Source organism: Schistocerca gregaria, chromosome 2, assembly GCF_023897955.1.
Source record: "Schistocerca gregaria isolate iqSchGreg1 chromosome 2, iqSchGreg1.2, whole genome shotgun sequence".
NCBI lineage: Eukaryota > Metazoa > Arthropoda > Insecta > Orthoptera > Acrididae > Schistocerca > Schistocerca gregaria.
The window spans coordinates 17626384-17649208 of record NC_064921.1 but is presented as its reverse complement, the minus strand read 5'-3'; the positions used below and the strand labels follow the sequence as shown (position 1 = coordinate 17649208).

Sequence of the window (22825 nt, the reverse complement as noted above, 5' to 3'; positions counted from 1 at the left end):
ACCCATCGTTGAGTTTCGTTCAGTATTATTTCGTATGGGGGGGGGGGGGGGGGGGGGGGTGATAGGTTCGCCTTGAGAATCAGGCTTATAAACTATGAGAGTATTCCAACATGTGCAAAGAAAATGACAATGTGAAGTCGTGAGGAAGGTCTGGGTTTGAAGTGGAATACTGTGATAGCAAAGGGAAGAGTATGTTAAGTCATAATATTGGTACAGATATTTCTACTTCCTGAGCCACAGCCTTCAGCAGGGTTTATTTCCGATACTTCGCTCATTGCCGAATGTCATTCATTTGAGACCGTGATCGTAATATTTAATTGAAAGTACAGGGATAAAAATATATGAGTCCGGTATTGTTTCCTAGGACGGTTCTGTCCATCTGTGCTAGGTGTGCAGCGCGGTGACCTGTAGCGGGAATGATTCACGTTTCCGGCTAATTGTAGGAACCATCCAAATGGAGACGCCTGTTGTGGTGTAGGAATGTAGCTGACAACCGCGTCGTCCTCTAGACTGCCAAATAGCGAACTGATACTAGGTATGTGTTGGAGAGCTTTCGTGGTCGCGTGGCAATTTGAGAAGATTCAGTATGGACATGTGTTTGCACTGGACCGTTATTCCTTCCCATGTATATTTGTATATTGTTATCTTGACTGCTTCTGCACATTTCGCGCCTTTATTTAGTTGAGGGAACATCGATTGTGGTGTGTGCATCTAGCAGGTGGAAGACACATTTGCTGGTTCTCTAGACATGAGAAACACCTTAGTTGACTTTGTAAATTATAGCGATGATTTGGAATGTGTTATATCACGGTCATCGGTAGTTGCGACTGGAAATATCAGTTCCCCCTTTTTTCTAGTTCTCAAGTGAAGGTCTCCACAGACGGGATACATTTCTAGTTACTCAGTGGTTTACAGCACGCCCCACCTCACTTAAGTTTCAGGTTTGTAGAGAAATAATTCCCAGTTTATACCTTTGGAGTTATGTTGCGTGAGCAATTGGTGGGATACTGCTATGTGCTTGACATCGAGAAACATCGCGTAAATGGTACGATATTCTGGAAAACCATGTGAAAATACATGTGTTCTTGTAATCCCGAGGGTCTGGAGATGGGTGTAGAAAAGCAAGCAAGCAGGTAACGTCTTTGTGTCGAGGTGGACCGACCCAGACTACTTTTGCCGCTGAAAGTCTCGTCTGCAGAAAACAATGGAGGACAGTACTGCCACACCACCACCACCAGCAGTTTGATGGGTAAATTCAATAACGGCCAATCAGAAAGCTCCATTCATTCCCAAGACATCCTTCTTGCTGGGGCATAGGAGTGTCTACAAACTCATTCGAACAAGATTGAGGCTAGGTATCCGTGGAAAATTCTGAGAAAGCAACTGCTCAAAGACAAGTTCAAGCAGACCATCCATCTCTTGTGGGGATGTCGTAACTCATCAGCCACTGTGGTATTAGGTCATCTCCAGACCAGTATCTGTAGGATACCGAAAATTCCCTCCATTTTTCTCTGCTGTGGGACGTTGCTTCGAGTTCTGATCAGCCTGTAGGCTGTGCAATGCATTATTTCGACAGTTTAAAATTAGCAAGAGTGTCTGCAGAGCGTTTTACATGCATTATTTCGGTGTTTTACGAGTACTTTTGAGCTCTGTGGGGTGTGCAATGCACTATTTATGAAATTTACGAGTTGTCTGCGTGTCTGTACATCAGTGTAATGCGTTATTGCGGTGGTTCACAAGTAGTTTGAAACTCTGTTTGCTGTGTAGTGTGACCCCAAGCAGACCAGAGCGAGTGTTTTGTATCAGCGTAATAAATATACTATTTCAAATCCAACATTAAATAAGTTGTTCCAAAATAAATAAATACACTCCTTCCTATCTCCAGCAGCTCAGCGCAGGCTGAGTCCTTTTCCCGCCATTTTCCCGCAGACCGCCATCTTGGATCACGTCACAGGAGGGATAGCAGTGCCTTCTGGTGGCAGTACTGTGTACTAGGTCAGTTGGACTCCGGGCCCCATGGTGAACACATAAATAAAGACATATATCCATCCTATCCAGCACACGCTGAGTTCTTTTCCCACAGATTCCTAGGAAGAGGTGGCGGTTGGATAACAATTGACCTATTTTCTCGCCATTTTCTTAGGTTAGTGGAGGTAGCTATGGTGTGTTGTATTGTCCTGCTGGAATTTGAAGTTCCCCCATGTGGAAGGGGAGGGGGTTAGGTTAGTGGAGGTAGCCCACTTGATCTATCTTCCTGCCAAGATATGAACTTCCTCGCACGACGTCATCACAATGTTTGCATATCTATCGCCGCCATCTTGGATTAAATTCCACTCGATTTGAAAAAAAAAAGAAAAATAAGAGCTATAATTTTTTTCTTTACTGATCGGGATTTTCTGACAGCTACGGGTGTTTCGTCATCCTCAAAGACACAAATTTTATTTTGAGTCTTAGTGGGCACGTCTTAATTGTACAGCGAAGTCTCGTCACCTGCCACTACATTATTCACTTATTCTTCTTTAACGCTTCCGGACACCACGTCACACGACGTGTTATTGCTCTTCCGTCAGTCTATGTGGCACCCACAGAAAACTAAGTTTCTTTACTTGCAAATGATGATGCTGAATCGAACGAATTCCTGGTGCATTTAGCCCTAGAGTAACCTCTGTCTGATTATGGGTCAATTGCCTGTTTTCGCTTATCATTTTCCTCACAGCAACGACGTTTTTATCCATAACTGATGATCGTGGCCTTCCCGTTCTCTCAGCACCGCCAGAGTGAAATCCCTCTTTAGAATTCTCTGTGCCACCTGGGTATATTTGTACGACCTGGACACAACATTACCGAGTACATGAGTCATTTCTTCAAAGCACTGGTCTATGTTTAAGCCAAGCGCGATGTTGTACCGCAAATGTGCCCGAATCACTTCGTGGCCACGATGCAAAACTAACCCTGCTAGTGAACGACCATGCCCACAGACTTTGGACAGCGGCTATAATGCAAGTTCGAAATATTCTCAGAACACAGGAACAATTACCCTCCTGTGACTTATTGTTTCCTGGTACCCTTCCTCTTTCTTTTGTTGCACTGTTGAGAAAGTGAGATCAGCGAGAGCCTTGACAGCAGCTGTTTTTACTCGTCATCCGTTATGAAACTGGCAAAATAACTAGAGGCGACAGCAGTATTACAGACTACAAGTACAGAATACATTGCCTTAATGTATTATTTCTTTCGTTGTCTTGAAACGATACGAGATGATAAAGTTGAAGTAGCATGGTTGACAAACACATGAAAATAATGTTTTATAATGTGAAAAAGTGTTTTGAAAACTATCTCGTTTTGACAGCTTCATTTGAAACTCTGTGAAAGTTTCGTTCTGTCAGCTAAGTATCTTGTATAGAAAGCTCGATTTCTACTGTGTGTTGCTCACCGATACTGAGGGATCCTAACAGATCGATGACAGTGTTGAGGAGAACATGTACATTTTACGGTATCGTCAGCAAATTCTGGCGAGGTTGGTTTTGACTTCCGAAATATGGCCCACTTAGCGTCCACCACTCCTCAAGTATATTCAGTTAATCGTCATGACCTGGAAAAGCATTTCTCGGAATATTCCTTCCATGAATCTGAAACCCATCGACAGTAAAATACCTTAACAGTGGAGACGCCTTATCTCCAATGAACACAAAAGGCAAAACACCTGATGTCTTTGTTAGTGGAAAGTCTGGCGATATATTAAGCTCCCCTTCTTGCATTAAGCGAAATACACTAAAAGAATGAAATCTACCGCTTTCGCTTGCCATCCCGTATCACCTGACATCGATTGTAATGAATTTCCTGCGAGGATCTGAAATTGCTGGTAGGATGATTGAATGAAATTGTTTCGTGGTTGTAAACATTGCACCAGAATTTTCTAAGTGTTTTAGACAAATGTGTTTTCTGTCAGGATCAGCAACTGCATTTGGAAAGTTCTCTACATTTTATGAATCATGTACAGTACTTGGAAAATAATTTTCAGAAGACACTCAGATGTGTTATAGCTGGAGACAATCCCGCAACACTTCGGTAGTTGTCTCCACAATTCATACAATGATTATGAATCCTATTATGAATGTCAGAGCCATGTCTCGAAAACTACTTCTTCTTTATAGGAACCTGTAACAATGCTCATTTCACCAGCTGTCGAGGACCTGAAAGAATTACAGTATTCCGTTGAAAAAAATCTGTAATTACTATTTCGGGCCAGATAAGGAATTCATGCACATTAACCTTATGCCAATCTAATATCCTCTTTGTGTGGTATCATTTGCCAAAGTCGTGTTTGAATACCCCAAATTGTTAATGCGATAAATGGTATTATGAATATTTCCTGATCACTTCATTGCCTGGAGACGCGAGTGGAACTAAGTGTGCTATGTACCATCCATTTTCTCCAGAATGGAGTGAATTATATGTTCCAGCCCAAGTTTGAAGAGTAGCTCAATATATTGACTACATTTGGTATGCAGCAACAGATGACCTAACTTTCACCAAATGCAGATTCATAGCGACCTCTGCTTTTCATTGCAAACTATTCGATTTTCTTGCAGTGGATCGCTTAATTTTGAAATATCACAATAACTATGGCGGTTACGAAATGGTAAGCAGTTCATCTGGAAGTTGACGAATAAAGCTATGAGATGTGAGGGAATCAATTTTTTTCACAGAGAAGTTTCTTTCAAAACGTTTGAGAAAAATTGCTGACGAGCCCTGCCCTGTCCCCGGAACAACGAAGGCTACGGCAGCTGACCGATGCGGAGTTCGGCGCCGTGCTGTTGGGGCGTTTCACTTAAATCCGGGAGTTGGAAATTCCTTAATAAATCACGGTTACATGATAAAGCAAATCTGAAACATAAGCAGTCTCATAAATATCAGGTGCAGCCAGTAAAACAATAATATTTTCAATATGTTGAAAATTATAGAAATTAATATTTTACAGTGACTAAATTTTTATATAATAAATCTTTGAATTACCAACTTTTAAATGCTTGATGCGATTTCAACAAATGATGTCTCAAATGACAGCATCGCACTACAGCTATCATCCCTGAAAGCCACACATCTATATGTATTCCATTTATTGATTTATTACATAGTTGTATCTTTTTCATTGTGCAAATCTATGTCAAAACATCATATCCACAACAATAACACAGCAACTTAATGGATCATGAATACATTCTCTCTTGTCATACTTGCGTATTTATTTAAGGAATATGTTCCTTTTTTGTCAGTAACTTTATTTAAATGTTTATTATAATTGATATTTTAAACCGTGGTAATGTAAAATTGGTCAATAGCGTGTGTTATCTGACACCACCAATGGAAAGAGTACCAAAAGACGCTTCTACCAAGGAGACATAAAAAATCGTTTACGATATTTTGTTGTCATTTAACGTGAGCGTACTTGTACAAGAGTACAAGAAAGCGAGCTTATTTATTTATGAACAAACTTTTATCTATATTTATTGTGAGCGTTCCCAAGCGTTTATAACGTTGCGTTATTTAATTATTCTTATAATATATTAATTTAGTGCAGTAAGTGGCCCATTTAAGTCAAATCATGTCTGTATAACATTTTTTGAGTGGAGCGCTCAAGGAACTCATGGGAGACTTTTAGGTGAGTTCTTGAAGAAGACAGATCAGCCTGTGGATTAGTGAGATTCTTAGTCAAGTGGGTGACTGATTATGAGCGGTGAACAGCCACTACAAGACTTCAATTTTTAAAGGGACTCTAATTTTCACGAGATCGGCATGTGTACCTGTGCAGAGCCAGAAATTACCTGCTTACATTACGAAACTGAGAACAGATACAGTATGAGTTTTTCTTCTTTATCTCTCGTTTGTTACTGTGAAAACTGTTATACTGAACTCTGAATTAGTATGAGTTGGCAAAATCTTCATGTATTGTCATCACGTGTTTCGTTTGGGGATTGTACTACCATTCCCTAAACACAAATTTACTGCATTTAATGAATTTTTTTCTGTCTCTATTATAACTGGTTAGCGTACAACCACTTTCTGTACATTTCAGATTTACTTTCATGAGCAAACATTTTTTGATAACGTCTACATCAATTACTGAAATTAGAATAGTATCTTTTTTAATAATTCTTCGTTTGTGTCTTATCTAATATTTCTGTTTATTTTGTTAATTCGCAGTTATAGCCAATGCGCGGACTATTAAGACTCCAGGATCACTGCTGCAGGTTATTATTAGCTGCAAGTTAGCTGATGGACATGAAAGTAGATGTGAGCGAGAGGTTCGAACCTACAGGTAAAGCCACAATTAGTTTGCTCATATGGAGTGGTTAGAGAAGTTACTCATCAGAATACCAATTGGTTAAAGTCACATACCCCATTCCACAGACCGTGTTATAAGTGACAAATTTAGCTTACTGAGAGTTTCGACAGTCATCGAGTCTTATCCAAGTCAGTTGTAGTTGGTCTTGCAGCGGCAACCCGAGCACTTCACTGGGTATGAGGCATGAAATATAAAGAACATCGAACACATTGTTTCAGAATTTCCAACTGTGGACTGCAACTGATCAGCTTGTAAAGAAGTTGAATCTCTCTGAAAAAGTATCTACTTCATGATAGCTCTCAGTTACATGAATTCCACATAAGTCTATGGCAAGCACAGAGAGAAAATTTTGCAACAAGATTCCAATGAAGAAAATGTGTCCAAGTACCTATCCACGACATTAACATTATCAGCAGCATTCGCTGTTAGGAACTGAGTGTTTCACAGGTACTGATCGTCTTAAATGTGCAGTAACAAGATATAGATTACTAGTCGGGCGACTATAGGATAATATCAACAGCAGCAGAAAACGGTATAACGGTATAAAAAGGTAGGGCACATAGTTTTTTTACTGTGAACAGTTCTGTGATAGGGCCGTTCTCATCACAATCGACGGAAAACCGACACCGACAACTATAGTTCAGGTATACTTGGCGACGTCGCAAGCTGAAGATGAAGAGCCAGGGAAAGTGTATGAGGATACTGAAAGGGTGATTCAGTACGAAAAGGGATGAAAATCTAGCAGTCTTGGTGGAATGGAATGCGGTTGTAGGGGAAGGAGTAGAACAAAGGGTGACAGGAAAATATTGGCTCGGTACTAGGAATGAGAGAGGAGAAAGACTAATTGAGGTTTGCAATAAATATCAGTTAGTAATAGCGAATACTCTGTTCAAGAATGAAAAGAGGATGGAGTATACTTCGAAAAGGCTGGGAGATATGGAAATATTTCCGTTAGATTACATCGTGGTTAAGCACAGATTCGGAAATCACATAGTGGATTGTAAGACGTACCGAGTAACAGATATAGTAAAGAAGAGTAGGCTGAAGTTTAAGATACTAGTCAGAAAGAATCATTGTGCAAAAGAGTAGGATATGGAAGTGCTAAGGAATGAAGAGATATACTTGAAGCTCTCCGAGTGCAATAATGAATAACTCAGTAGGTAGTTCAGTTGAATAGAATGGACATATCTAAAAAGGGCAATAACAGACGCTGGAAAGAAAAACATAGGTACAAAGAAGGTAACTGCGAATAAATCATGAGTAACAGAAAACATACTTCAGCTGATCGATGAAAGAAGGTACAAAAATGTTCATGGAAATCAACTAATACAGAAATACAAGTCACTTTAGAATGAAGTAAATCGGAAGTGCAGGGAAGCTAAAGCGACATGGTTCCATGAAAAATGTGAAGAAATCAAAAAAGAAATGATTACTGGAAGGACTGACTCAGCATACAGTAAAGTCAAAAAAACCTTTGGTGTCACAAAAAGCAAGGGTGGCAACATTAAGAGGGTAGTATTCATCGCACGCTAGGTCGATAGGACAACTCGTGAAACTCATGATGACGCGTGCTTACGCCACTATGACTTAGGGCTCTCCTCACCTAGCGTGAGATGAATGATATCCACATTAAGAGTGCAACGGGATTTCCACTGTTAAATGCAGAGGAGAGAGCGGATAGGTTGCAAGAGTACACTAAAGGCCTCTATGAGGGGGAAGATTTGTCTGATGTGATAGAAGAAGAAATAGGACTCGTTTTAGAAGAGATAGGGGATTTAGTATTACAATTAGGATTTAAAAGAAATTTGGAAGACTTAAGATCAAATAAGGCAGAAATGTTGAATAACGTTCCATCAGAATTTCTACAGTCATTGGGGAGATCTGGCAACAAAGCGAATATGCAGTTTAATGTGTAGAACGTGTAAGTCTAGAGATATATCATCTGACTTTCGGAAAAACATCATATACAAAAGTCCACAGAGTGCAAGAACTGACAGGTGCGAGAATTATCGCACAATTAGTTTAACAGCTCATGTAGCGAAGTTGCTGACAACAAAGCTATACAGAAGTATGGAAAAAATTGAGGATGTGTTCAATGACGATCGGTTGGGCTTCAGGAGAGGTTAAGGCACAGGCACCAGAGAGGCAGTTCTGACGTTGCGGTTGATAATGGAAGCAAGGCTAAAGAAAAATCGAGACACGTTCAAGGGGTCTGCCGACCAAAATAGTCCATGACAGATGGAGGAAGGAGGACATAAAAAGCAACTTAGCATTCGCAAAAAGAGCATTCATAGCCAAGACAAGTCTACTAGTATGAAACAAAGGCCTTAATCTGAAGAAGAATTTTGTGAGAATATACGTTTGTAGCACAGAATCGTACGGTAGAGAAACATGGACTGTGGGAAAACCGGAACAGAAGAATTTGAGACGTGGTACTACAGAATAATGTTAAAAATTTGATAGACTGATAAGGTACGCAATGAAGAGGTTCTCTGCAGAGTTGTCGAGTAAAGGAATACGTGGAAAACACTGACAAAAGAAGGGAGAGGGTGGTAGGATATCACGGAATGACTTCCATGGTACTAGAGACAGCTGTAGCGTATAAAAAATGTAGAGAAAGACAGAGATTGGAATACATCCAGCAAATAATTGAGGACGTCGGTTGCAAGTGCTACTTTGAGATGAAGAGGTTGGTGCAGGAGAGAAGTTCTTGGCTGCTGCGTCAAACCAGTCAAAGACTGATGACTAAAAAAAAAAACTCCCGTTTTCTTATTACAGTCTACGAATCTCAAAAACGCCCATTTATTTCGTAAATATCAATTTCCTTATTGGAGTAAACGTAACGTAGGATAAATGGTGTCCGTTCAACATGATGTGATTCAGGAGTAACATCAACAGTAATTGAATAATACATCTCTTTTTCTCTTTGTTCCGCAATGACACTCCTGACAAGGGCTACAAATACAAATACATTCATGGATCATAGTGACTCAACAGCCCTACTATTCCGAGGAAATTTCCATTATTTGGATCTCCAATTTTCTGAGAAAAGCACCTGAAGGCCAACCCTCTTAGACCAAGAAATAATATCACTTCAAGTAACATAAGAGTTCCCATGTAACTTAGCTATTCTACGGACGAACAAAAGAAGATCATTACCTTTTTCTTCCGAGCGTGCTTCTTTCCTGTCATTTCATTTCTTCACTTTTACGATTCTTCCAGGACAATTACTCTTATATCGTCATAGATTTAATTTATTTTGTGTTTACTCTTGAATATTTTGTGTATCTTCTGCGTAAAATCACCTTGGAATGAGAAGTACCTTATCTTTGAATGTCGTTGGCTGTCATACCAAATTATAATGACGTTTCGCAGTTGCTGCCATTTACATTTATTGGGGAATTGTTTTGCGGGAAATAACAACATTTAAAGAAAGTACATTTTCGGCTCCAGTGCAATGTGGTTTTAGCGGACGATGTCTAGAGAAAACGTTGTGCATTCAAGATTAAACATGAAATAGAATTGTATACAGTTGGCCTATTAGAACCATAAAAGCGAAAAACGAACTATAAAGAGAGAGCCACATTGGCTATGCGGGTGCTGGAGTAATATTATTTTATTTTAACACACGATAAAAAAATATTTTACAATGTTAGTCTGATATTGGCCAACTGAGCATCCTGGGAGATTCGAGCCCTTCTGGGACTTGGACCTTGGTGATTCCCCCCCCCCCCCCCCCCCCTCACCTCTCCCTTCTCGTCAGGAGGGCTGGTAACGACAGTGGGATGAAGCTCTTGATGGAGAGACATAGTTGTATACGTTGCTATATTGTGATGGCATGCAAACAGTACTGACAACGTAACACCGCAACTACAAAATGCTTCTGAGTGGTACTCTATGTGGGGCGATTTCTGCAAGGTCTCACATGTTGGTAGTCCTGTGTAATAGTTTTTTTCACAGACGTGTACAGCCTATAGAATAATTTTCACATTTATGCAAAATAATTAGATAATTCGTCTGAGTTGAAACTTTGTACACAGTTGTTGTTGCTTTCTCCGTGAAAATAATCACGTCTTCTAAATACCATCCATGAACGAACTGCGGGCGAGTCTACCTCCCTCAAATCGACTGACAGTGCCCTGAATGCTGACGATATTTCAAACTATCTAACTAAATTTTTGAATTCGTTTGCTCTTCCTGCTGCCTTAGGGTACACATTGTCACCCAAAACTGGGGATCCAATAATACATATGTGCAACATTAATCCACCTCGACTGCCCTATGGAATGACGCTCGCCGTCGAAAAACCGTATGCCAAACGTCATAAGGAGACAATTCTGAATGGCAAGCCAAACGTAGAAGAAGTGTCCATTCCATACATTATTCCTTTGATTCTCACTTACATGCCTTTTCATTTCAAATGACTGTAGTTTCCCATTTGTGTACATTCTCAATTACCATCAACAAATCACAAGTCCAGTCGCAACTAGTGTGTGGATTATATCGGGAAAATTCATGTTTTCACTTGATCAATTACATGTTACGTGTTCACGAGTGCGAGAGCCTAAAAATTTATTTGTTTTTCCACAAGACTAACGAATAACACTTTTAATTTCTCATTTATCTGGGCAGTTTTCATCCACTAGTCTAGTTGGCGCCATCTTGCAGTTGAGACTGACGCTATTAGACAAGTAGATCCACGAATCTACATTTGTACTGTTTGAACTTAAAATTCGTTTCTTTTAACCAGCAGCACGTAAAACCTTCAATTTGTATCTTCTAACTCTGAATATTGAAAACTGTATTTCAGCTACAATGTGGCTTTAGGTTAAATATCTGTTCTGAGGATGTAAGGCGTCAGGCAAATCCAACACCTTCCATGAAAACCCTGACATGATAAGCAAATCCAGTAGTATGTCAAATAGCTGCGAATAAATTGTGACATTAAATTAACCAAAGTAATACGACTAACGAGTGAGCAAATGGAATACCACAGACTAGCACAAGAATGCCTAAATGCATGTCGTACCTTCCCACCGTGAGACCGACGCAGTTCTGAGGGGAGAAACGAGAACAGAAGCCGAGAGCAGAACCGTGTTAATCTAGAAGGCCGTACGATAAGGGACGGACTGGACACCCATGTTGCCAGCTAACCACTAGGGCCACACAACCCGCAGGTTTTAGCGTGAGACTGTTTCGCGTCTCTGTTACGACAAGGACCACCCCACAGCCCATGTTATAAGCTAGAGCCCTCCAGAAAAACAGTATAGATCTTACGATAACACAAAAAGGGCCACTACCACCCGCAAGTTTTAGCGTTAGACTTTTCGCGTCTCTGTTACGTTAGGACCACCCGCCAGCCCATGTTAAAAGATAGAGCCCTCCAGAGGAACAGTATAGATCTTACGATAACGCTAAAAGGAGCACACCAGCTGCAGGTTTTAGCGTGAGACTTTTTCGCGTCTCTGTTACGTTGCAAACTTTAAAAACATTGCCCCACCACGAAAAGTATAACGTTTCTCATTGGATAGACAGAATTTTTGTAGGCGGAGCTTAAGGCTAACATTGAGACCCAGACTGGTCAGAGGAAAACACAGCCAGATAGTTTTTTTTTTCAACCAACTTCGGTAAATTGTATTAAGGAGAAATTAGGAAAGAGTTGCTTCCGAGATGGCGAGGTGAACGGAGCTGTGCTGCCCGCCGCTGCCCTGACGCTGCCTAAACAGCGACAAGGTAATGAACGCACGCGATGCCGCATTTTTGAGCGCATAAGGCTTCACTCAGAACTGCAGAAGTCTCATCTGTTACATCCCCTTTTTGCGTAATACTAGTGTCGATCGTTAATTAAAACTCATGGTGTTCACATTTACCACTTGAAGAACAGATCTGAAACGCGATGATTTTTCTTTTATATAGTTATTGAGAAGCCACATCAGCCACTGTAATTTACGACAAGTTAGATAAGTAATTAAAGATAATTGAGGGTCACTGTAGACCATTTTGATAGTTTTCTCTTTTGTGAAACTTAAATTAAACCTAGATTATAGATGTGATATGGCATAGGTCATCCTTCGATCGATTGTAGAACTTGGAAACCCATTCAGGGAATATTCGTTCACATTTTTGTTGAACGCAGTTGGTTTTTACCATCCTGTTTTAAAACATTTCCTTTTATCAATAGTGCAATTTATAAACGATGTTTTGTGAGTAGAATAAAATTTCCAATGGTAAACTTAACTGGTTTTTCGACGTTATTTTACCAGCTAACTAAAAATAGGAAAGCCTTGAACCCTTTCCACTAAATTTAGTTAGTATTAAGATTTTTTTACAGGGAGTGCAGTGGAGCTGACGCTGAGACCATTTAGTATTTGGTTATATCATCGCTAGTCTCACTGAACTCTTCTGAATTCTACATGTCATGTGTGGTCTGGCGTCTCCTTATCAGCAACAGGTCCCAGGTTCCAACTAGTCAATTCCCTAAAAAACACGCTCAGAGCGTCGTTGCGCGAAAGTGGTAGGGAGACACGATGTAAGACAAACAGACACCACCACGAATGTTTAGAAGGATACGGTAAAGAAAATGTAGGATGTTTGGTTTTGACATCTGAACTATTTGTTGATACCCGATGAGGTTCTTATAAACCAAAAATTGGCCTTTAATAATGATCGCAATTTGTGTACATATTTTGGACTAACGGCGTTCGAATCTCTGTATGGTCGACTGAGTTGCTTTACCCATGCTTTCCTCAAATCATTTCGGAAGAATTGTGGCATAGTTTTCTGAACAACGAAGTCAGTTTTTGTTTTGTTTTGTGCTTACACTTCTCCCTAGCGCTGTGTCTCAAATCACTCTGACGTCAACAACACGCTGTCCCAAAGACCTTCTGTTGCAGGTGGTGGGAGACATTATACAACATATGAGATGTTTGAAGCACATGTCGAAGATTTCAGGAACATCGGACAGAGTAAATATTGGACACTGACGTCAGTGATACTCATGTACACAGTAATTAAGATACTGGACCTACATACAGGTGAAGTATGGTTCGTATCCCTGTCTGATCATACACATTAAATTTTTCCGTCGTTATTTTAATTCACTTAATGCGAATACCCTACTTTTTTCTGAATAAGACACAGACGATTTCATTCGTCATTCAACCCCAACTGAAACTAGGTGGAGTGGGAACAATCCACGTCAGCGCCATGACATTAAGCCGTTGTGTCGCTTCTTTTTTGTCGTACTCTTTCACTTTCATATTACCCGCTTCCGTGGCAGAGGTAGCTGACATTCGCAGATGTGGCAGCCCTCACAGGTAGCCGCTTCAGTCCTGATGGTTGAATTAATTTTCAACACCATTATTGGACCGTCAAGGAGATGAAAGATGTTGACATTACATTCCTGACTATGAGAAACTGTGCCGTTGTCCTGGCTCAAATTTCAAACCTGTCTGCTCAAAGTATGGGCCTGTTAGACTGTTCATTAGTGGTAGTGTGCGGTAGGTTGAGGACTTGGAGCTCTCAGGCCCTGTGTGTTGCCACACTCGCCAGGGATGGCAAGCTATTATCAACACACCTGAATTCGTGCAATTATAGATTAAAAAGCCTTTGAGGATAGCAATGGCGTTCATCAGTCTCCATATACACTACTGGCCATTAAAAGTGCTACACCAGGTTGATGATGTGCTAAAGACGTGAAATTTAACCGACAGGAAGAAAATGCTGTGATATGCAAATGATTAGCTTTTCAGAGCATTCACACAAGGTTGGAGCCGGCGGCGACACCTACAACGTGCTGACATGAGGAATGTTTCCAACCGATTTCTCACACACAAACAGCAGTTGACCGGCGTTGCCTGGTGAAACGTTGTTGTGATGCCTCGTGTAAGGAGGAGAAATGCCTACCATCACGTTTCCGACTTTGATAAAGGTCGGATTGTAGCCTATCGCGATTGCGGTTTATCGTATCGCGACATTGCTGCTCGCGTTGATCGAGATCCAATGACTTAGCAGAATATGTAATCGGTGGGTTCAGGAGGGTAATACGTAACGCTGTGCTAGCAGTCGAGACGACAGGCATCTTATCCGCATGGCTGTAACGGATCATGCAGCCACGTCTCGATCCCTGAGTGAACAGATGGAGACGTTTGAAAGGCAACAACCATCTGCACGAACAGTTCGACGACGTTTGCAGGAGCATGGACTATCAGCTCGGAGACCATGGCTGCTGTTACCCTTGACGCTGCATCACAGACAGGAGCGCCTGTGATATACTCAACGACGAACCGGGGTGCACGAATGGAAAAACGTCATTTTTTCGGATGAATCCAGGTTCTGTTTACAGCATCATGATGGTTGCATCTGTGTTTGGCAAAATCGCGGTTAAGGCACATTGGAACCGTGTAGTCGTCATCGCCATACTGGCGTATCACCCGGCGTGGTGGTATTGGGTGCCATTGGTTACACGTCTGGGTCGCCTCTTGTTCCCATTGACGGCACTTTGAACAGTGGACGTTACATTTCAGATGTGTTAGGACCCGTGGTTTTACCCTTCATTCGGTCCCAGCAAAACCCTGCATTTCATCAGGATAATGCACGACCGCATGTAGCAGGTCCTGTACGGGCCTTTCTGGATACAGAAAATGTTCGACTGCTGCCCTGGCCAGCACATTCTCTCACCAACTGAAAACGTTTGGTAAATAGCGGCCGAGCAACTGGCTCGTCACAGTACGGCAGTCACGACCCTTGATGAACTGTGGTATCGTGTTGAAGCAGCATGGGCAGCTGTGCCTGTACACACCATCCAAGCTCTGCTTGACTCAATGCCGAGGCGTATCAAGGCCGTTATTACGGCCAGAGGTGGTTGTTCTGGGTACTGATTTCTCAGGATTTATGCACCCAAATTGCGTGAAAATGTAATCACATGTTAGTTCTAGTATAATATATTTGTCCAATGAATACCCGTTTGTCATCTGCATTTCTTCTTGAACGGGCGTATCTTATACTATATGGGTCGTTTATGAAGACTTTTTTCGAAATTCCAATCCTAATGGGATGAAATAGCGGATAGGGGTTTTTGAAATATGTCGCAATTAAGGCGCTTTTGAAGCTAGACCTACAAAACTTGCTATTTGTGTTCTCGGTCAGCAATAAAGTAACACGTGTTCCAACATTTTGAAATTTAACCCCATGGGGGTGAAATGGTAGGAGAAAGCTTTTCTCGAAAATATATCATGATTAAAGAACCACTAAAGTAAGTATTTTTAAAGCTGCATCTACGAACACTGATACTTGACTTCTCAGTTATAAATTTGTGTTTTAAGAATTTCAACCCCTAAGGGCGTGAAATAGATCATGAGACTTTTAATGAAAATATTTTGTTATGAAAGCTTTTTTAGAGCTACAAGTATGAAAATTTAAATTTAGGTTCTAAGTTAGAAATAAAAAAATACGTGTTTCACTGTTTTTGAAATTCAACCCCTGTGAGAGCATAATGGGGATGAAAGTTTTTATAAAAGTATCTCATTGTGCAAACATTTTTGAAGCTAAACTTATGAAAATTTGTATTTGGTTTCTCTGTTAGGAATAAAACGTACGCATGTCACTGTTTTTGTAAATTCTGTCCCAAAGCGGATGAAATAGGAGGTGAAACGTTTTATGAAAGTATTTCATTGCTAAGTCGTTTTTAAGGTTAAATGTTCGAAAATTTGGTTTTGGCTTCTTAGTTAGAGATGAAAAAATATGTTTCACTGTGTTCTTGGAATTCAACATCTAAGGGGGTAAATTAGGGGCACACTGATTCACCGACTTATCATCGCCCAGCCTGAAACCCCAAGGATTGAAACTTGAAGTTTGGAGGTGTGGAACTTATACTGTAGGCATTGTTTAAGCAGGGGTTGTCCGAAATACCACTCCTAAGGGGGTGAAATAGGGGATGAAAGACTTTTTGCAATCATGTCGCTATTAAGGTAATTTTGAAGCTAGAACTACGGAAACTGGTATTTGGTTCTTCAGTCAGAAAATAAAAAAAATACGTGTTTCAGCATTTTTGGTTATTCAGCCACTTAAGGGGTGAAAATTTTTGAAAATAAATACTTACTAAAGAACTACTAAAGGATTTTTAACGCTCCATCTGTGATACTTGGTACTTGATTTCTCTGTTAGAAATTTAAAAAAATACGCGTTTTGCTATTTCTGTAATTTCATCCCCTAAGGGAGTGCAATAGGCGATGAAAAATTTTAAGAAAAGATTTCGTTACATTAAAAAAATTTTAAAGCTAAATTTATGAAAATTGGTATTTAATTTCTCGGTTAGACACAAAGAAATATTTGTTAGGGGATGAAAGTTACTATGGAAATATCTCCACAAGTACGCAACAGGCAGCTACCAGAATCGCTTTTTGGTCGGAAGTACAATCGGAAAAGACTCTGAAGTACAATCGGAAAAGACTTTGCTTATATGGCTTTAATTAGTGTGAAAAGCTGAGAAGGTGTTGCAATTTGTGAACAAGAAAAATTCTATAAAATAAAAATAAACAAAAAAATCTTTTCAGACCATACAGTCTACGCTAGCAAAGCAGCGGGGGCTAAGCTAGTTTTAACTGTATTTTAATTAGTGATTTTATTTGTGCTGTGATTGTGGTCATGAGATAATAAATAGTAATAATGCCGCGGTATACAGGTGTTTGAATGGTCCAACTCGCATGAATGCACCGGGGAGGCACCACAGAAACGGTTCCCGCGGTTGCAAGAAGTCATTGTCTGGCAACGTAACTCAAGTAAGCGACCTGCCCAAAACTGTGGAAAAGTTGAGCTCTCGGCGCAGTCGGTTGTTTTCTTTGAAACCCGAGCTGTTAAGTAATACGGCAAGAGCTCTGCCTCACTGGCGCCCGGTTTCTTCTGCCGACGAGATACACTTCCGTGGTGGTGCAGTCAGCCTCCAGACCATATGGTCCTGCAGTTTAGGCGCCATGTTGAGACACTGTAACTGAATGATACAGGCACTAGAAGGGCCGGTAATAGATTCCCGGTTGCTTGAAGAAAGTCATGATCTCGCTGCTCACCAGTTGCAACTATCAGATCGTCTGGGATTACAATGGCAATTCGTAGCTACGATTACATCCGGTCACCAACGCCTCCATGCCACTGTTAGGTTATAATAATTTCGTGTGGATCTACGACCTGGGGTAAGTTACGGTTTATACTGAACGTATGTCGTTTCTGCAAATCTTGTTGGAGGTTGAAAATTCCTTGATACAACCTGCACTTGATCCCAAAGCGTTAATGTGTCCAAGCATAAGTTTTACCACTGGTCACATGGCCCGATGAGGCAACTGCCCCATTGTTATGCCATGTGGCAACATGAATATTTCTGTCGATCGCCCTCAATAATGTGCTGTATTTCTTCATTTTGTGTCCTCTGATTGCTTACGTACGTCGTTTTTCTAATTTACCGAATGTTTTCTATCGGTCCTTTAATAACGTTCTGGTGACCAGACACTGTTTCCATCAGTTTCAGTTCCCTTATATCCTGTTCAGTCTATAAGCTTAATCGTTAACAGATCCGTAGGTTTTAAGCAAAATATACATACCAATGTAATTGTGCAGACAAAGGTCCAAGGTCGAAATGACGCCTGTAGAATATGAATTCGATACTATAGGCACGGTCAGGACAGGGATTACGGCAGTGTGTGCTTACACATCTGGGGACATGGGTTTATCATTACACACCCTTTCTTTTCTTTTGTCGTAATACAAAACATGCATGCCACTACACTATGTACACATCTATTGCAGTTACCTACTCGCAACATATAAAACACAATTCACACTCCGTTAGGAAAGGGATTATTGTAGTCAGAGGATGATAAAACTCCCTGGATAAGAGGCAGAGAGATCAGTATCTCACAGACAACAATGCCACACGACTCTTATTTTAATTCAAAATTTTCTCTGCAAATATAACCCTGATTGGACTCATTTCTCAACCTTCCAAACGATTTTCTATAGTGTATAGCACACTTTCCCTTTTTATAGTCCAGAGACGTGAAGGTTAAGTGCTGTATTAATGACGCAAGGATATACCACAAACTACTAGCTGAAAGCCTAAGTACTTCCAAATAGCTAAGTAATACTATGTGATTCAAAATTCGAACACTCACCAGTTGGGTGCAGAGCAACACAGTATATATCTTCCTGATACTGCACAGATATCGTAAGTTTCTGTTCTTCGTAGTTCCAAATTCGAACGGTGCGATCAGCTTTGCCACACGTTATGAAAATGGGTTTCCATCGACATGTTGAAAGTCCATTTATCTCTCCATGATGCAAACTTTCTCCCAATAGATCGAACTCAATTTCTGGTTGCTATCAAACAAATCGATGGATATATTCAGCACTGACGACACAAAAAATATGCAAAACGAGATCTTTCGAAGAAAAATTACTTACTTGTGCTATAGTTGGTCCCATTAAAAATGCAGAATATATCTGTGAGTAGCGGGTAGTTGCAACGAGATAATCTCCATCGTTATTCATACTCAGATTCTGAATGCAGTTAATGCCAGGTTCCCTCTCAGCGATTTCAGGACAAGTAATGTTAAAGACATTCCTTTTTGAGTAGGCATGAGCACTCAGTCTTTCGAAGAAATGAACAGCCGATTCTCCATAACTATATGCAAAGCCTTTCGCACCGGAGACTATCTCGCGGATCTCAGTATCATTAGTGTCCTGTTCCGTTTCAGTTTCGGCGCGCGTCAGTGGTGGCAACCTGAAAAAGTTGTGAACAGAATTAGCAGTGCCCTCTGCAGAGCCTGGCAGTGTTTTCGAAATGGTTCATATTGCAACCTATAGACAACAGATAAATCTCTACGAAAAGCACAGCTGATCAAAGGTTCTAACGAGAGTTAAATTAAAGCGAAACAAGCTATTGTTTTTAAGACGGGTAATCATAATATTCTCTTCGAGAAGTTACGATTTTATGAGATACGTACTTCAGCAAATATCTGGTTTAGTTCCGGTTTAAGAAATAGAATGTAGGACTTTACACTAGGCTGTTACAGTATTACAACGGGTGACGCCGCATCATCTGCATTGGGAACAATTACCATGGGAGTTCCCATAGCGACCAATCGTTGGTCACTACTGTTCTTGCTTTATGTTAATGATCTCCAATTTATTTGAATCAAGAATTAGTCCTATCTGTAGATGTTACATGTACTGTTGTCAAGCGGAACAAAGACATATCAATGGAGAAAATAGCAAATGCTGTTTTTGTAAAACTTACTGTCTGGTTTTGAACAAAAGTGCTTTCTTTAACTTTAAAAGAACACATCTCATCCTGTGTTGTACTGTCAGATGCATCCTACCTCTTGATACCCAAGTACACCATAAGAAATGGCAAACAGTCTAGAAAGTTCTAAGTCCCTGGGTGTGCCTATTTTTGAAATCCTAATGTGGGAAAACCATGTAGTTCGGTTTGGTTACTGTTACTATACGGATAAAGGGCAACTTTGGAGATACGGAACACAGTACGTTATTTCGTATATTTTCATTCACTGATGTCTTTTGGGAACTAATGTTGCTTATAATCCGTCTTCATTGCAATTTTTTTTCTGCAACCAAGACGGATTATAAGTAACATTATACAATCACTGATTGCTGCTATCCCATCAGACATTACGTCTGTGTTTGCAAAATCTTGTGGGCATTCCACGCTTGAGGAAAAAAAATTCAGAAAATGTTCAAATGTGTGTGAAATCTTTGGGACTTAACAGCTAAGGTTATCAGTCCCTAAGCTTACACACTACTTAACCTAAAGTATCCTAAGGACGAACACACACACCCATGCCCGAGGGAGGACTCGAACCTCCACCGGGACCAGCCACACAGTCCACCGCTCGGATAATCCCGCGCTGCGAAAAAGTATTTATTGCACAAAAGAAAGTAATTATAATTACATACCGGGTGTTACAAAAAGGTACGGCCAAACTTTCAGGAAACATTCCTCACACACAAATAAAGAAAAGATGTTATGTGGACATGTGTCCGTAAATGCTTAATTTCCATGTTAGAGCTCATTTTAGTTTCGTCAGTATGTACTGTACTTCCTCGATTCACCGCCACTTGGCCCAATTGAAGGAAGGTAATGTTGACTTCGGTGCTTGTGTTGACATGCGACTCATTCCTCTACAGTACTACCATCAAGCACATCAGTAGGTAGCATCAACAGGTTAGTGTTCATTACTAACGTGGTTTTGCAGTCAATACAATGTTTACAAATGCGGAGTTGGCAGATGCCCATTTGATGTATGGATTAGCAAGGGCCAATAGCCGTGGCGCGGTACGTTTGTATCGAGACAGATTTCCAGAACAGAGGTGTCCCGACAGGAAGACGTTCGAAGCAATTGATCGGCGTCTTAGGGAGCACGGAACATTCCAGCCCATGACTCGCGATTGGGGAAGACCTAGAACGACGAGGACACCTGGAATGGACGAGGCAATTCTTCGTGCAGTTGACGATAACCCTAATGTCAGCGTCAGAGAAGTTGCTGCTGTACAAGGTAACGCTGACCACGTCACTGTATGGACAGTGCTACGGGAGAACCAGTTGTTTCCGTACCATGAACAGCGTGTGCAGGCACTATCAGCAGCTGATCGACATCCACGGGTACACTTCTGCGAATGGTTCATCCAAAAATGTGTCAATCCTGATTTCAGTGTAAATGTTCCCCTTTACGGATGAGGCTTCATTCCAACGAGATCAAGTGGTAAATTTTCACAATCAACATGTGTGGGCTGACGAGAATCCGCACACAATTGTGCAATCACGTCATCAACACAGATTTTCTGTGAACGTTTGGGCAGGCATTGTTGGTGATGTCTTGATTGGGCCCCATGTTCTTCCACCTACGCTCAATGGAGCACGTTATCATGATTTCATACGGGATACTCTACCTGTGCTGCTAGAACATGTGCTTTTACAAGTACGACACAACATGTGGTTCATGCACGATGGAGCTCCTGCACATTTCGGTCGAAGTGTTCGTACGCTTCTCAACAACAGATTCGGTGACCGATGGACTGGTAGAGGCGGACCAGTTCCATGGCCTCCACGCTTTCCTGACGTCAACCCTCTTGACTTTCATTTATGGGGGCATTTTAAGGCCCCGGTAGCAAATGTAGAGACTTCGTGTTCGTATTGTGGACGGCTGTGATACAATACGCCATTTTCCAGGGGTGCATCAGGGATTCCATGTGACGGAGGGTGGATGCATGTATCCTCGCTAACGGAGGACATTTTGAACATTTCCTGTAACAAAGTGTTTGAAGTCACGCTGGTACGTTCTGTTGCTGTGTGTTTCCATTCCATGATTAATGTGATTTGAAGATAAGTAATAAAATGAGCTCTAACATGGAAAGTAAGCGTTTCCATTGTGTCCACATAACATATTTTCTTTCTTTGCGTGTGAGGAATTTTTCCTCAAAGTTTGGCCGTACCTTTTTGTAACACCCTGTATATAGCCGCGACACATTCTGCGCAACCCACCCATCACCACCCATCATTTTGCACGACAATGCGATGGCGGATGCAGCGCAAGCTGTGGCTGCTCTGTTCGGTCGATGGGACTGTACCATCCACCATACTCCCCGGACTTAGGTCCTTTTGACTTTGATTTGATTTTGAAGATGAAGGAATCACTTCATGGCATTCGCTTCAGAACTGTACCAGAGAATCGACAGACAGTAGACCGCTCCACTCGCACCATCAACAGAACAGGCTCTGCTTAAGGTATGCTACGCTTTCCATATTGGTGGTAACGGGTTCTACACAATGCTGGTGACTACTTTGAAGGACAGTAACAGGTCCAAACATGTAACTCTTTTGTATCGTCTGTGAATAAATAATTGCCACTATTTAAGTTCCAATCCTCGTATAAATAACTAATCAACAAATTTAACTGATCAGTGGTTTTAGACCTACATGCATACTCCCCAAGCCATCATACGACGCATGTCATTCCCTACCTTTTCCACTCGCAAATGGAGCGAGGGAAAAGAAGCTTTTGATATGCCTCCAAATGAGCCGTAACTTCTTTTTTCTTTTCTTCGAGGTTCTTGTGTACGATGTAACTTGGTTGCAGCAGAATCGTTCAGCCATCAGTTGGAGATTTTAGCCTCTAAACTTCTTCAATAATGTTTTGCGAAACATTCCGTCCAGAGATTCCCATTTGAGTTCGTGAAACATTTTCATAATACTCGTTTTCTGACAAAACCTGCCGCTAACAAACCTAACAGTGCGTCTCTGAATTGCTTCGATGTATTCCTTTAATCTAACCTGGTGGGTATCCCAAGCACTCGAGCAGTCCTCAAAGGTAGCCACTATAAGGAGCCAAAATATCTGGGCACACGCTAGATAGAACCCTGCCTTTTAAATCGTGCCTCGCAAAATCTTATTGCATCGCTTCTATTTCGTTTTTCGGC

At 41.0% G+C, this 22825-nt stretch overlaps 1 protein-coding gene across 1 annotated transcript in view; it reads right to left on the bottom strand.

The window, feature by feature from the left end:
- Nucleotides 1-22825, bottom strand: part of LOC126333207 (cilia- and flagella-associated protein 57-like) — a 141893-nt gene that overhangs the window by 43578 nt on the left and 75490 nt on the right. Inside the window, exons 5-6 of the mRNA XM_049996721.1 lie at nt 18794-19112; nt 18505-18709 (exon numbers count right to left, since the gene is read on the bottom strand). Of these exons, the coding sequence (XP_049852678.1) occupies nt 18505-18709; nt 18794-19112 (524 nt within the window). The remainder of the gene's footprint in view (nt 1-18504; nt 18710-18793; nt 19113-22825) is intronic.